This window comes from Copidosoma floridanum, unplaced genomic scaffold (assembly GCF_036245765.1).
Source record: "Copidosoma floridanum isolate Cflo_tuat_1 unplaced genomic scaffold, Cflo_Japanese_pri ptg000013l, whole genome shotgun sequence".
Lineage (NCBI taxonomy): Eukaryota > Metazoa > Arthropoda > Insecta > Hymenoptera > Encyrtidae > Copidosoma > Copidosoma floridanum.
Genome location: NW_028321890.1, coordinates 35,707,478 through 35,721,657, shown reverse-complemented (window position 1 = coordinate 35,721,657; position 14,180 = coordinate 35,707,478). Strand labels below are relative to the sequence as shown.

The 14,180-nt window shown below is 36.3% G+C and overlaps 4 protein-coding genes across 5 annotated transcripts; 3 read left to right on the top strand and 1 right to left on the bottom strand.

The window, feature by feature from the left end:
- Positions 1-1,930: 1,930 nt before the first annotated feature.
- Positions 1,931-4,337, top strand: Mon1 (vacuolar fusion protein MON1 homolog). Its single transcript, XM_014362999.2, has 6 exons — positions 1,931-2,340; positions 2,417-2,739; positions 2,829-3,072; positions 3,138-3,422; positions 3,492-3,785; positions 3,858-4,337. The coding sequence occupies exons 1-6, from the start codon at positions 2,080-2,082 to the stop codon at positions 3,996-3,998; spliced, it is 1,548 nt and encodes a 515-aa protein (XP_014218485.2). The 5' UTR covers positions 1,931-2,079; the 3' UTR covers positions 3,999-4,337.
- A 197-nt stretch (positions 4,338-4,534) lies between these two features.
- Positions 4,535-6,658, top strand: Hat1 (histone acetyltransferase 1). The gene is made up of 7 exons (XM_014362990.2): positions 4,535-4,669; positions 4,967-5,113; positions 5,188-5,450; positions 5,536-5,692; positions 5,768-5,985; positions 6,051-6,202; positions 6,279-6,658. Exons 2-7 carry the CDS (start codon positions 4,971-4,973, stop codon positions 6,567-6,569), a joined length of 1,224 nt encoding a protein of 407 aa, XP_014218476.2. The 5' UTR covers positions 4,535-4,669; positions 4,967-4,970; the 3' UTR covers positions 6,570-6,658.
- Positions 6,659-7,466: 808 nt separating this feature from the next.
- LOC106646783 (ADP-ribosylation factor-like protein 16) lies at positions 7,467-8,089 on the top strand. The gene is made up of 2 exons (XM_014362906.2): positions 7,467-7,673; positions 7,769-8,089. Exons 1-2 carry the CDS (start codon positions 7,467-7,469, stop codon positions 8,087-8,089), a joined length of 528 nt encoding a protein of 175 aa, XP_014218392.1.
- A 23-nt stretch (positions 8,090-8,112) lies between these two features.
- On the bottom strand, positions 8,113-12,797 carry pic (DNA damage-binding protein pic). 2 transcript variants are annotated; one of them, XM_023389545.2, is made up of 8 exons: positions 12,540-12,797; positions 12,295-12,443; positions 11,921-12,199; positions 10,243-11,842; positions 9,686-10,167; positions 9,239-9,600; positions 8,660-9,076; positions 8,113-8,563 (listed from the first exon to the last, which is right to left on the bottom strand). In XM_023389545.2, exons 1-8 carry the CDS (start codon positions 12,598-12,600, stop codon positions 8,494-8,496), a joined length of 3,420 nt encoding a protein of 1,139 aa, XP_023245313.1. In that variant the 5' UTR covers positions 12,601-12,797; the 3' UTR covers positions 8,113-8,493. The 2 variants fall into 2 exon arrangements, with proteins under 2 accessions (XP_023245313.1, XP_014218391.1); XM_014362905.2 differs by having other exon boundaries at positions 8,113-8,577; positions 8,680-9,076.
- Positions 12,798-14,180: the final 1,383 nt, after the last annotated feature.

Genomic DNA, 14,180 nt, shown 5'->3' with positions numbered 1-14,180 from the left:
ATCGTTTATTATTAGCGTTTCGGCGATAGTAAAAAAAAAAAAAAAAAAAAAAAAAAAAAAGACTATTTTCATTTTACCCGAGAGCTTGCGACAATGAAACACAAACACTATATACATTTACGCGATGTGTATGGATTATCTGTGCACTCACGAAATCGGTAGACACATCGCGCGCACAAAAATCACTGAACCCCGGTAAACTTGTCTACTTTTGAATACCGATTGCTCGAGAATAGTCCCGAAGAGGAAAAAAACAACAAAACAGGTAACATTTACAACAAAGTTGTCACTCAACAGCGAGAGAGAGAGAGAGAGAGAGAGAAAGTGCGTGGGCGAGCAAAAAAAGAAAAAAGCTCATGTACAACACAGGTATACGATATGCCGTTGTGTGTATAAAAGCGGTGGTTCTGGACGTAGACGGGTAGTCTCGCCCTGAGCAAGCGAGGAGCCGCGCGTCTGGGATAAGACTGATATATTTTTACAATAAAGCCTGCACCACCGCGCGCTTAAATATATAGGTAAGCGCGCGTCGGCGGTGGCGTGGAGACGACCAACCTCCCGCGCGTGTCTATCCTCTCTCCGATGGGTCAACGCTTGTTTCGCGCCTTCGCAAGCTCCAGCCGATATGCTCCCTTCTTTTTCTCATTCTTTGTGATTGATGGGTACACTTTTTTTTTACTTCTTTTTTTTCAACTCTAAAGACATGGGTAAACGTATGTCAACTACTATATGGCCGGTGAATTTTTACAGGTGCAACGATGAATTTTTTGTGATTAATACATCGAGTTTTATAATAGTATACTGTAAATTATTGTTTTACATGTATAGGTATACACGTCAGTTTTATGATTATTAATACCACAGTTGATTTTTTTTTTTTTTTTTTCAGCTTAGAGCAATCAAAACGTGTGACCCGAGGCTTCCTTTTTTTATTTTACGGGTCAAGGAGTGTGTACAATTTCCACCCGAAAAGTAATGGTTACTTTGTTTCGCGTTGACGGCCAAGAAGTTGCCTAATCCTATATAGGCCGAGAAAATATAAAGAAGGTAACTTCTTTACTTTCGGCCGTGGGTTATTGTGTACGATTTTTTTTTTTTTTCGGTTGGGACGAAAAAATTGGTTTTACTACCTCAAGGCGTTTTTTGCGGCATTTGAACGTTTACTGCCTCCTCGGTAAGAAAAACAACGCAAAATAGCTCAATAGTGACGATGGTACTATTATATTATTGACTGTGAATTTTGATCTTGAGAAAAACTAGACAGTTTCAAACAAATTTTACTTCTTCGCGAGACACAAGTTACTATAGTCATTTGAAAAAAAAAAAAAAAAATTTTTTTTTTTTTATATTGATATAGAAAATGTGAAACGTCACTTATAAAAAAATGATTAGTTACGCGGTGCTTACTGTTTTTTATTCAATCTGCGAAATTACATCTAAATTGGTCAAATTCAATAAACCGAGTGTAAAATTATTATATTTATTTACGACAATATTTTTCGATTCAACAAGTGTTAAAATTTCAAGGAAGTACTTAACATATGCTTTCGGCCCGACATTATTCTTAAATTGGCAAATAATTTGAAAGACCATATTATGGTCTTTATCTGCATGGTGACATATACGTACATAAGTACAATTTTTCGAATAAATTACCCTGATGCAACTATTTGGATCTGGACAATAACGTAAGTTGCAAAAAAGGGAGTATTTTCCAAAAATTCATTCCCACAAAAAAAAAAAAAAAATAAGACTAATTCTGAAGGTGTGCATGAAAATGTATTTATTTTATTTTCATAAAAAATATAATCATAACGAATATATTTTACACTTTTTCGAAGAATCACTGTTAAGGTCGAAGCACAACGAACCTGTTTTTATCGGTGGACGCTGCAAATAAGTGAGAAAAATCAGCTGTGTGAATTGGGCGCCCGTATACGGGGGTGGGCACGTCACACGTTTCTTTTTTTTTTTATCAGATCAGGTGTCCCAAGGATGTAGAAGAATTTTCTATCAATATTTGATCGGCTCGTGTAGGATCTGTTACCTACGATAAACAAAACGTTAAACACAATCGCCATGTCAAGTGGTGGTCCGTCGTCGTCGTCCTCGGTCACGAAGCCGGAGGACGTGATTGTAGAGCCAGGCATCGAGCCTGGAGCTTCCAGCGAGACGATGCTCCTCACCACCGAGAACGACGAGGACTACGACGAGAGCATCGGCGGTGGGAGTCTCGAGGCTCCAGAGCCCAAGGAGAGGGTTATTCTTGCGGATGCTCGCCCGGAATCTCCAAAAACTGGCTCCGGAGATCTCGACAAGTCCCTGGACACCGCTGACGTGGTATGCATGACATCGTTAATGTTGGAGCCTGTTGAAGTGTGTCCTTCAAACAAGGAGTCATTGATTTGGTTTTCAGGATGAAGTTTCACACAGGCTCGAGCAGTGCAATTTGGACGCCGATCCGTTGAGATGTAAAACTTGGCTGGCGCAAAAGAAACATGTGTTTGTGCTGAGCCAAGCTGGCAAACCGATATACTCCAGATACAGTTCTGAAGATAAACTAGTCACAGTCATGGGAGTCATGCAGGCTCTTGTGTCGTTTGTGCAAGATAGCAACGACATGATCAAGTCGATTCATGCTGGGGATGCGAATTTTGTGTTCATTGCAAGGGGACCGCTCATTTTAGTTTGTGTCTCCAAGACTCTTGAAAGTGTGCCACAACTTGTGCTTCAGTTATCGTAAGTTCAATACAGATTGCAAGGCAACATTTTTAGCATCGGTTTTTGAAATTGTCAAAAGTATTGAGCCATTGTTTTTTTCCTTTCAGCTATGTATATAATCAAATATTGTCTGTACTGACACAATCCCAACTAGTGAGAGTTTACGAGCAGAGAAGAAATTTTGACCTCAGGAGGTTGCTGACAGGCAGCGAAAGATTAATAGATCACTTGTTAAACTTTATGGACAGAGAGCCAGCTTTTTTTCTTGGGGCAATCAAGTGTTTGCCTCTTTTACCTTCTATGAGGGACGCAATTACACAGACAATCGTTCAAACGTGCGGTAAAATTAAAGTAAGTTGAAAAATGTTACCCAAGGATGTAGCTAGTAGATCTTTATCGTAACTTATTTATTTCAGAACTTGGTTTTTGCGATACTTTTAGCTAATAATCAGTTGATAACATTAGTCAGAATGAAAAAGTTTTTCATACATCCAGCTGATCTACATTTGATTCAAAATTTAGTTGATAGCTCTGAATCGTTTAAAAGTGCTGAAAGCTGGACACCTATCTGCTTGCCAAAATTTGATTCCAACGGTTTCATGCATGGTCACGTTTCTTACTTAGCAGAAGACTGTCAGGCTTGCTTACTACTGCTGACGGTTGAAAGAGACGTATTTTATACGCTATCTGAAGCCAAACAGGTATAGTAATAAAAATTATAAAATGAACAACGAGTTTTACAATAAGTATGTGTTTTTCGTGATTTTTAGAAAATTGTTGAAAAATTGAGAAGAACCAGTTGTTTGGAAGCAATCAATGAGTCTATGAATAAGGCTCCTGTAACAACCGCTGAGATCGGTTTGCCTGAAATGAGGCATGTTTTGTATAAATGTAAGAGTACTGCACAGTTTTGGAGTCCAGGATTTCAATCACCCTACAATACAGATGAGGAAATCCAAAGGTTACTCGGATGTTATCAATGCTTGCATCATAGACTCCATTCGCCCAGTCGACCATTAAAATTAATTTTCCAACAATTGGAAAAAGAAACAATGCTTGCATGGGTACGCTTTGACTTTTATAAATCTTGTATTGCAATAAATATAAATGTATTTAACATCACGTAATGCTTACAGGTGACATCTGGATTTGAAATATACGTAACTTTTGAACCTCTAGTTACTAAAACTGATGCAATAAACTCTATAAGTAAACTATTGAAGTGGATAAAAAAAGAGGAGGAGAAATTGTTCATTTTAAATTCACCTACATTTTAAACTTGAAGTCATGTGATTTGTTTATTGTGCATCAAAATTAAATCATTTTGTATTTTTTTTATTCAGCCAAGCAGAGAATACGTAATATAAATATTTTTTTGTTCATTTTAACATGATTATAAATACTGTATTATAATTATACAAGCTGCATTCCTTATTAGAAATATTAAATATCTAGACTCGCTATTAAATGAAATTTATTGTAAAAGTATACTGTAAAAATTGTATAATATCAAAACGAAACGTGATGAATTGTTTTTTGAAAAATATATTTGTAAGTACATAATTATATATTACATAATCATTGTACATATAAAAAAAGGAATCATCTTGGCTACAATTAATTAACTCAACCCTTACTATAAAAAAAACTGTGTTAAATTAATTAATAATTTTTTCAACCGTATTAACAAACCCGACAAGTTTTATTTTGCGGAATACTACACGAGGTTTACATTTTATCCTCTTTAATTTATTGCGCGAATGAATACACCAATCGAAAGAGATTACCCCGGTATACCCCACCTTCCCGCGGTCTATGTTTTTTTCTCGGTATTTTCGCGGGATCCGCTCTTTTTATACTGTATTTACACACATCTCATTTCGCTTTGAGGCGAATATTAGGCCCGTTTTTCTTTAAACAACTGTTCTCGCGAAATTGGATTTTTAAGGTAAGTAAATTTTCGTATACTAGAGTAAATATAGCTATTTAAAATTATACTCAGTTGTTGTCCTCAAGCGTAAAATTTTTTGAAAGATAACTTATTTTTGTCGGGCGTACTCCTAACCCCTAATTATTTTCATCACCTTTATCAAAACAACAACATTGATAAAATTCTTTTACTGTTACACTGATATTTGTTCATAACTCTTAAATACCTGCAAACTAATATCAGTCAATTGTTTAACATAAGAAAATGTAAACAACTGTCATCAATCATTATTGCTTTGATTCGTTTTTGTTTTAGAGTCATGGATGATAAAATAGCTGAACTTAAACCTTACATTTGTAGCAGCAATGATGCTCTGGAACTTAAGCTGGTTCGTCATGTCAGAGACTTGGAGGACGAGACAACCACATTTAAGCCAGAAATGTCTCATCAAGTATTTGAAAAGTATGTCCAATAATCATACCGATTTTTTTCCAAAATTGTACTCATATGATTAAATACCTTGATATTTTTTTTAGTGAAACGATATTTGGATACAAAGATCTGAAAATACAACTGTATTATGCAGCTGGAAATTTGGAAACATATTTAGGTATGACTTATTCAGAAAAGGTGGATAAGACTCTAACGGATGGCGTTGAACCTGATGAGGTTTTAAAGAATGTTGCTGAAAAATTAGATTCTAAGTTTCACACAAACATTGATTCATTTGCACAAAGTCTCGACAAAGATTTAGTTTTTAAACCCGAAGGAGAATTGTTAAGCAGTGTCTCAATCGATGGTAATTTTTCGATGTCAATAAAGCAATTCATTAATGCCATGGCTATTAGTAACCAGCTTTTAAAATTTTATTCAACTAACAATAGATGATGGTGAAACCCGACAGTTCGAAATTTATAAATCTTCTATAAAGTCTGCAAAATTTAAGGAACACCATTTGCGTTTGCGAACATTTCTGCTATGGTACATTGATGCTGCAAGTTTTATTGATGTTGATGATGATCAATGGGACTATTTTAACATGTGAGTAACGTGTAACTATAAATAATCCTCGAGATTAAAAATTGTTTAATTTTTTTTTTATCATCTTTCTCACAGGTATGAAAGGATCAAGATGAATGCAGATAATTCTGTGCGTTATGCTACAGTTGGTTTTGCAACTGTCTACTTATATTATGCTTTTCCTGAACATATCAGACCTCGCATAGCTCAAGTTTTAATTTTACCACCTTTTCAAGGTATGGGGTTGGGTAACCACTTACTAAGAGGTGTTTATCAAGAGTATATGAAAAATGAACTAGTCAAAGATATTACAGGTAACTTTTCGACTTGAGAAGTTTTCTCAAATTGACTCTTTTATAACTACATGATCCTTTTACAGTTGAAGATCCTTCAGAAGATTTTCAACGTTTGAGAGACTACGTGGATTGCACGAATTGTTGCACATTATCAAGTTTTTCCAAGGATAAATTAATGCAAGGTTTTAATGAAGCCATGGCTACTGAAGCACGTAAACATTTTAAAATCAACAAGGTCAGTAAATATATATTTTTGGGTATGTAAATTTTATAATTATGTTAAGGTACTAATTTTTCCCTCTATTTCTTAGAAACAAGCCCGCAGAGTCTATGAAATCTTGAGGTTGAAAGCTACAAATTTGCATAATAGTGATGAGTACCGTAGTTATCGCTTGGATATTAAAAATAGACTAAACATTCCATACAAAAAAGAGGAAAATGATCAGAAAAAATTGGAATTAGCAAAGAAATCTAAAGAAGGAAGCTCCGGACTTAGTTGTATTTCTCAAAATGAAAATCGTATTCAAGTTCTTGAAAAAGAATATCGTGATTTAGAAGATGAATATTGTAAAGTTATCAAAAGATTGGATGTATTGTGTTAATTACTTAATTTTGCTGTACAAAAACATAGATTTTTAAAATCACCGATTATTTGCATTTTTAAAGTGTAATTAAAGTTTAAAACGCTTAACACATAGCTCACTTATTTCTTTTTCCTGAGAGTCCACTTCCTTCTGTAATGGAATTTTTTTGCCGTGGTATGTAGGTATACATAATTATGCGTACATACATACCCCATGTGGCCAAACATTCATTGGCCGTGCCTGAAAATACCAAAAAAGTTTTCCTTTAACCTTTAATTGATAAAAGAAAAAAAAGTTGTTTCATGGAATTTGTAGGTCGTATAGCCGGTGTTCAATTATTTAAGCTCTTCTGCTTATAAAAGAGTCATTTGCGTGGCATTGTTGAGTCCCGGGAGGGGATGTGCTTTCACAAGAGAAAATTAGCGTTTTTCTTGGCATTAAAAATTCATAAAATAATTAAGCGCAATCGCTGACATATTTTTGCTAATGTTCAACTCACCACCACACGAGATTATGCGTAACAATACGAAAGACGCTAACTTATGCAAAGATCATTCCAATTAATGAACTTATTTATCCTGTAAAGCTTTTTCACTACTGGCTCTTCATTGGTAATTAATAAAGCTTGCACGAGGAGCTTTAAATGTTGTGCTATTTCAAAATTTGCTTAGACATCATACTACTTCAGGTTTCAAAACAGTGTTATCGGTAACTCGATCTGCAGATTACATAAAACGATATTTTGTTTTTCATTGTTAATAAAAGATGTAAAATAAATCATAGTGTTGCGGTGAATAAAAACTCTTTGTATCTTTTTATAACGCGCCTCATTTCATTTTCCCTTACCTCACCACTCAAGTCCGTTGGCATGGGAGAAAACGCCAGTTGTTAATCAATAATCATTGAAAGTCGAAAATGTGTATATGTTTGGGTCCTCTGAAATCTGGTAAAACTCTACTTTTGAGAAATCTTCGGGGGGACTTAATAGATGACGCTCATTATGTCGTTCCAACCAATGGAATTAATCTAGTTACTGTTAAAAGTGCGGACAAGCATTTCGACTTGGTCATTCGCGAGGTCGGAGGTAGCATGGTACCTATATGGAAGCACCATTTTGATCGAGTAATTATAATTGTTAAATTAATTGCATGGATAAATATAATTAATTTTTTAAATAAATTGTAGATACTCTTTTTTAACAAAAATAAATTTTTTAGGTTTACAAAGTGATTTATGTGATAGATGCGAGTAATTTATGCCAAATAAGTGCAGGTGGAGTTTTGCTTTATTCATTACTGCTTGAGCCAAAATTACAACAAGCAAGATTTGCATTGATACTGACAAAAATGGATCAGTCATATCGACAAATGAGAAACGAGGCACTGCTCATGTTACATTTACAAAGGCTCAAGAAAGAAGTGCGTCAAGAAATCACAGTCATAGAGGCGAGTGGACTCACAGGACAAGGTGTAAATGAACTGAGAGAATGGCTCTTTGATCCAATAACTTTGGCTAATGCTAGTCGTCCAAAACTTTAATTAAACGTTGGAAATGCAAGTAATTGGTGTTTTTGAAAATCTATATTTTCGTAGAGAAAGCTTAAATCTAAAATTAACACAATATAATCATTCAGTTCGTTCAAAACTACAAGTTAGAACGTCTTTTTTCATTAACATATTGATTTTTCACTAATCTTACGAAGATCCTTATTTAACAACATATTAATATTGGCTTGGAATCTCAGCTCTTTCATAATTGATATGATTTACACAATAATTAGTAGATGCCATGATTCTTACATATTTACAAAACTTGTGAGCATACTGAGTGCTTTTTGAATGACAATTTAAAATTAACTGGTTAACGTTGTTCCATTTCGTTCCTTGTTTTCGATTTATTATACTTATAAATCTTTATAATTAAAACTTTGAGAAACCGCTACTTAGTGTATTCTTGTCAGATCTTCAACAATCTTTACCAAATCGTCAACAGTTGCTTCTCTCTTCATTCCACTATCGTCGTCAATCTGAAAGAAAAAAAAAAAAAAAAAAAAAAAAAACAAACACATTTACTTGATTTATAAATTAAACTTTTTGATTGTCTAGCGCTTGCTTGATATGAAACTTACAATCAGACCCATTGCAACTTCAGCCATTTTTTCATGACTCAAATCCAAAAAACTTTCGATCAAATCGCCGTCAATGAATCCTTCGCACTGTTCCGTTTTCAAATTCGTATAGAAACTTCTCCAGAAACTGTGTTCGATTTTTCCTACACTTTTGATGACAGATGCAAGCCTGTCTTCTAGATTACGAAGGAGTTCATAGAAAGATGCCGGGATTTGCGTAACCAAACCAATCGCACCATTCAAGGTACCAAACAGAACGCAACCTTGCGTTGGAGTGCTGGATTCGCCTAAATGCTGCATGACCAAGGATCCGTGTCTGAATACGTTTACCATATCTCCTAAATGAAACTGTCCAACTTCTTGCATTTGTTGTCTGTCTTCTTCGGATGTTGCCGCACTGCAAATAATAGTTGAACGAAATTACAAAATTGATTACACTAGCGCACAAAATTTGAACGATATTTGGATGTATTTTGCACAGCAACTTGAATAACGTACAGTATAATAATAATAATAAAATTATTAACTGTTAAATACAATATTTTATTGTAACACTGACCTGTCTTTTTGGCATACAAAAAGATTGTCATGATTTTCAGCCCCCAAGAAAGTATCATCGTCTAGAATTTCAATGGCAGTCATCCAATTTGGATTGTAATCCCTGGCGATTTCTTCAAAACTACCTTCCATAGTTTTGTATTGCAGCAATGTGACCGATCTCATCAGATCACCCACAAGAACAAAGTCACCTTTTGTTTTTAGGTACAAAGCAATAACATTATTAAAGTGACTGCACTCTAGCCTCAATTCTTTTTCAGCTGTCCATTCAAATAGTCTGACTGTGCTATTAATACTGGCTAAAAGTTTCTTATTAAACTCAACAAGGGAATAACAAGAACCTTTGATTTCTTTTTCGGCAACCTAAATAAAATATTTTGATTATGTTTCCAATAAGTATGAAAATATTCCATCACACGAAAAAAATCAATTTGCGACATCTGCGTACTTGTGTTAATTTTCCATCATTCCAATGATAAAGTAAGATTCTACCCATTTTTGGTTCTGATTCGTCTGGATTAACAAATGCAGTACCAACAATGTAATACGGCGTTGGATCTTCTCCTAATGTAGTTGAGGTCAATGATATTCCATACTCATTTGGCATCAGTGTGTGTGCATGAAGCACTTCAAATGTGTGCTGATCAATGATCAATAAATTATAAACGTCAACTTCTTGTCCAACATCGCTAGTGGCATTACTGGGTTTGTTGTGTGACGCAAGTGCACTGCTAGATGATACAGAAGCTGCTTGAGTAGAAGCGGATGATCTTACAATGGTAACTCCATTGCTTTCTTGAACATCAATGCGCGTGGTGATTACTCCAAACGTCTGAGTTGCCTCTTGGTAAGCGATTCTTCTTGGGGATTCACCCAAGGGCACAGTTCGTATGTGAAGCTTCTGTATTTCATCGATGGTACCGATTGTGACTGAAAAAATTCATAAATTTTCAATACATATCTAGAATTGAGAAAAAAAAAAAAAAAAAAAAAAAAAACCCTTACCAGTACTGTCTGTTGCAAGAGCTAAACTGTCTGGATATGCTTCTGCATTCAATGAACACATGTGATTTACTTCTTTCAAGTTGACATTACTGAATACAAGCTTGTGATTGGAACTGTAAATGACAGTTGGTCTGTCCGAGCAGGCAAAAACGTTTGTAGTGGAGAGAGATCGGAATGTCCTCAAGTCTGTTGGCTGAGTGCCAAGAGTGACCTTTTTCTTGTCAGCCAGTGTTCCGTTTTGTTCATTAAGAGTAAAGTAGTACATACTTCCATCTCCCAAGGCACAAAGAAGATAAGAATTTCCTTCAAAGCAAGTCATTAATATTGATCTTGGTATAATTTCACCTCCAAGCAGTTCCTTATTAACTTCTTCCAAATTAGGTAAAGTTAAAACACGGACAGAGATGTCTGTCCACAAGCCAACAGCTACAAGACTCGCCTCACTTTTTCCTCCCAATGGAGAGGTATCCAGACAGGCGACTTCATGCTGAAGGGTAGTAAAACCCTTTGGAACAATTTGATTGTCATTAATTTCCAAGTAAAATAATTCGTTCCCTGTCGCGCAGAGGACTTGCTTTCCGTTGCATGCTACAACACTGATGGTTTTCTTATTTTCGGGTTCCCACTCGGATATGACATTTTTAGTTGCGTTAGAGACAAGCCTGGCAGAAACCGAGGTTATTTGAATGATGACTTCGTTTGTAACGTTGCTCGTGTGGAAGGTCTGCTCGTCAGCAACAAAACCTGGTATTTCAGTCTCTTCTACTTCTTCTCCGTTCAATGTAAGTATTCTTGTTTGGCCGACAAACGATAATACCAAAGTATTGTCGAAATTGCATCCTCCTACTTTTAAAGCCCACATACCTTTAATTCCAGGTAAGTCTATGCTTGCATGCTCCTGAATGCCAATTCCATTTCTAATGATCCTCAGTGAGCCTTCCTTGAAAGCTCCAGAGCACGTGACTATTTGACCCTGTCCTTGCCTCTCGAGATCTACAACAGCCATGTCAACTATAGAAGCGAGATTTGTAAAGCTCTCCATGAGGACACAGTAGGAACCGTTTTCGTCTGCCTTGGTGATTAGTTTGATCAGTTGAGAGTCACCCAAGCGACTACCAATGAAGATAACTCCATTATCCAGGTATGTTATGCACTCTGGGATACTGACTTCTCCAAGCAGTTCAACCTTCAAATCTTTTACAACCATTGTACCATCTGGTTTTTTGTCTTGTTCCAAAAAAAGCATAAACAAGTGACCGGCCATGTCACCCAAGAGATACCTCAAGCCTTGGCTATCCACTTTGGCATAGCAATGGATTGTGCTTTGCTTTATGATTGGTGGTACTACAGTAACATAAGTTGTACCATCATGATACATGATGCTCTCTTGTCCAATTATGATTGCTCCACATATCGGAGACGGGACTGGAATGACTATTATGGCTTCACGTTCAACGTTGTCCTGCTTCCACGGGATTTTCACAAATTCTTTGTCTTTTAGTGAAATTTCATGCGTTTTTACATGCCTGCCGTTAATATCTTGATGAATCAATATCAAAGTTGGATTGACGCATCCATGCAAAAAGTTTACGTCTTGAACCTTTAAACCATCAATACATTATTTAAGCACTATGAAGAAGAAAAAAAAAAAATGAAATAAAGGAAAAAAATTGTCTACATTTTGTTCATCCATACGAATGGAAGATGCTTTCAGCTCTGGATTGTCTTTGTCAAGTGGAATAATTTTAAACAATCCATCATAAAGCCGCAAACCAATGACCCTCGCTTTGGGATCAATTATAGCTTTGATGCCACTCTCGGATATCTTGCCAATACTGTCAGAAACGTTCCCATGAGCTTTCGTAATGATTTCAATGTCTTCTCCTTCTCCGATGCATTCCAAGATCATGGCATTGAGCTTGTACGTCAGCAAGAAAAGAAGATCCTTCTTCTCGTGCTACAAAATAATATGATAGACAATTAAAAAAAGCCGTCCAACACCAATTCAAAGAAGGGTAGAGTGGCGACTAAAATTTATTTCTAATAGTCGACCTGTGGCCTGAAAAACTTGATAACATCAATCCGTCCGTAGATGCCAATTTCTTTAAGAGGTCGAAGCCCTTCAGGTGTCACGAGATATATTTCGAGACGGGTGTTCTTGGCCAAAATCAAATTGAGATCGGTGGGAGAGGTAAAGTTGCCTTGAAGATATAAAATAGCGCACGATGAGGATGCGATTTTAAAATAAGCATAGTTTGAAAAAAAGAAACGCGCGAAGGGATATTAGGTTAACTCACCGGTCACGCAAGCCGAGACGGAGGTTGGCTTGTGAGCCGTTACCACGTAATGGTGAAACATTGTTTAACTTGACGCTGCCCTCGGCGAAGCTACAAATTCATCCGTGATTTAGAGGCCGATGATGATTTTTAGTCTTTTACAAAACACTCTTTTTTTTTCGCTTATCGCCACCGCTACACACTTTCACACTACACTATCCTTGACTATACACAGTACACGCTGAATTGCTGGCACAAGCTAAACCTGGCTAAACTGCGCTCGGAGCAACCAACGCGTGTTTGGGCTTTGGGCTATACCTATTGGGTAGGGGTGTTCGGTTCGGAGCTCTCGGAACTCGGAACCTCTGAATCGAACAAATGTATTATATACTAGCAGCCCCCCGTCTCGGCTCCGCCCGAGACTTACTAAATAAAACACCGTAGTGTGTTGACACGTAATGTGAAACATTTTTAGTTAGAAAATTTAACACATATTCCCGATACATCTCAGAACAAAAATCTTCTTATTAAAAACATATTTTTTCGGAATCCATATAGTTTATTTGGTCAAATAATAAGGTGTACAAATTCAAAAAAATAATTATGCTGAAAAGTACCGTGCGTTCTTTATGTCATAAAATAATCGATGGCTATAAGAAGTTGTTGATTTGGTTTCTTCTGTGTAATTCACGAAAAGGGCTATTTTTTAAAGCTGTTAAGATTTAAAACCCCCAAAAAATTTATATTAAAAAAAAATTGTTTTTTCTCATATCTCACAATTTTATTACCAGAGCAACAAAGTCCTGGACCTTAAACCCAACATCTTTATTGCCACAAAAACACAAATACATTTTCTACTCATTAAAAAATCTGAAGTAGGATCTTTAAAGATTTCAGAGATTGCTGTGAGGGTACAATGAAAAGCTGATCTCTCACGTAATGGACTCTTAAGTTGACGATTTTGACGCTGCTGTTTCAATCTCGATAAATTTTCTGCGTCAGTTTCTTGACGCCTCAAATTGTATTCATTAGATACATTTGAGGTTTTCTTTCCAATATACCCTTTTGCGACTATTGGTATGCTTACGACTTTTATGACCCCTAAAGGCTATTTTCAGTCAACTTTGTTAAGTTCTATTATATTTGTTGGCAAGGTAGACGTCTGATGACCCTGAAAAAGACCGGTGAGCTTCTTTAGTTAACTCTTTTTTGACTGCAGTTAACAGCAATTGTGACTGCCTGGATACCTCAGGGTGATCTTCTCTGGCTTACTGTTGAAGACCCAGACTGATTGGGAGAAAAATTACAAAGTCCGAAGCTTTGGGGCTAGTTGTAGTGCTCTTTCCCAACGTCTCCCGGTATAACGTCAAAGACGTTGGTGTCTAAAGCACCTTTTTTATTTTGCAGATTTAGTTGTTTTGGTGATCTTAGATGGGGAGATTGGTTAGTGATACTTGTCCAGTGGAGGCTGTCCCGTTGGCTCAAGTTTTTTTTTCCTTTATAGCTGTTGTAGGTTTGCCCAGCGCAGACCTTGGAGAGGATCAGTGATTCCTGGTTGAATGCTTAGAGTCGAGAGGGTAATATAGAGTCGTCGGTCACCGGGTTTCCCAGCCTTGCGAAGAACAACTCCGCAGGTGACGTCTGCCAGTGAATAGCTGACTT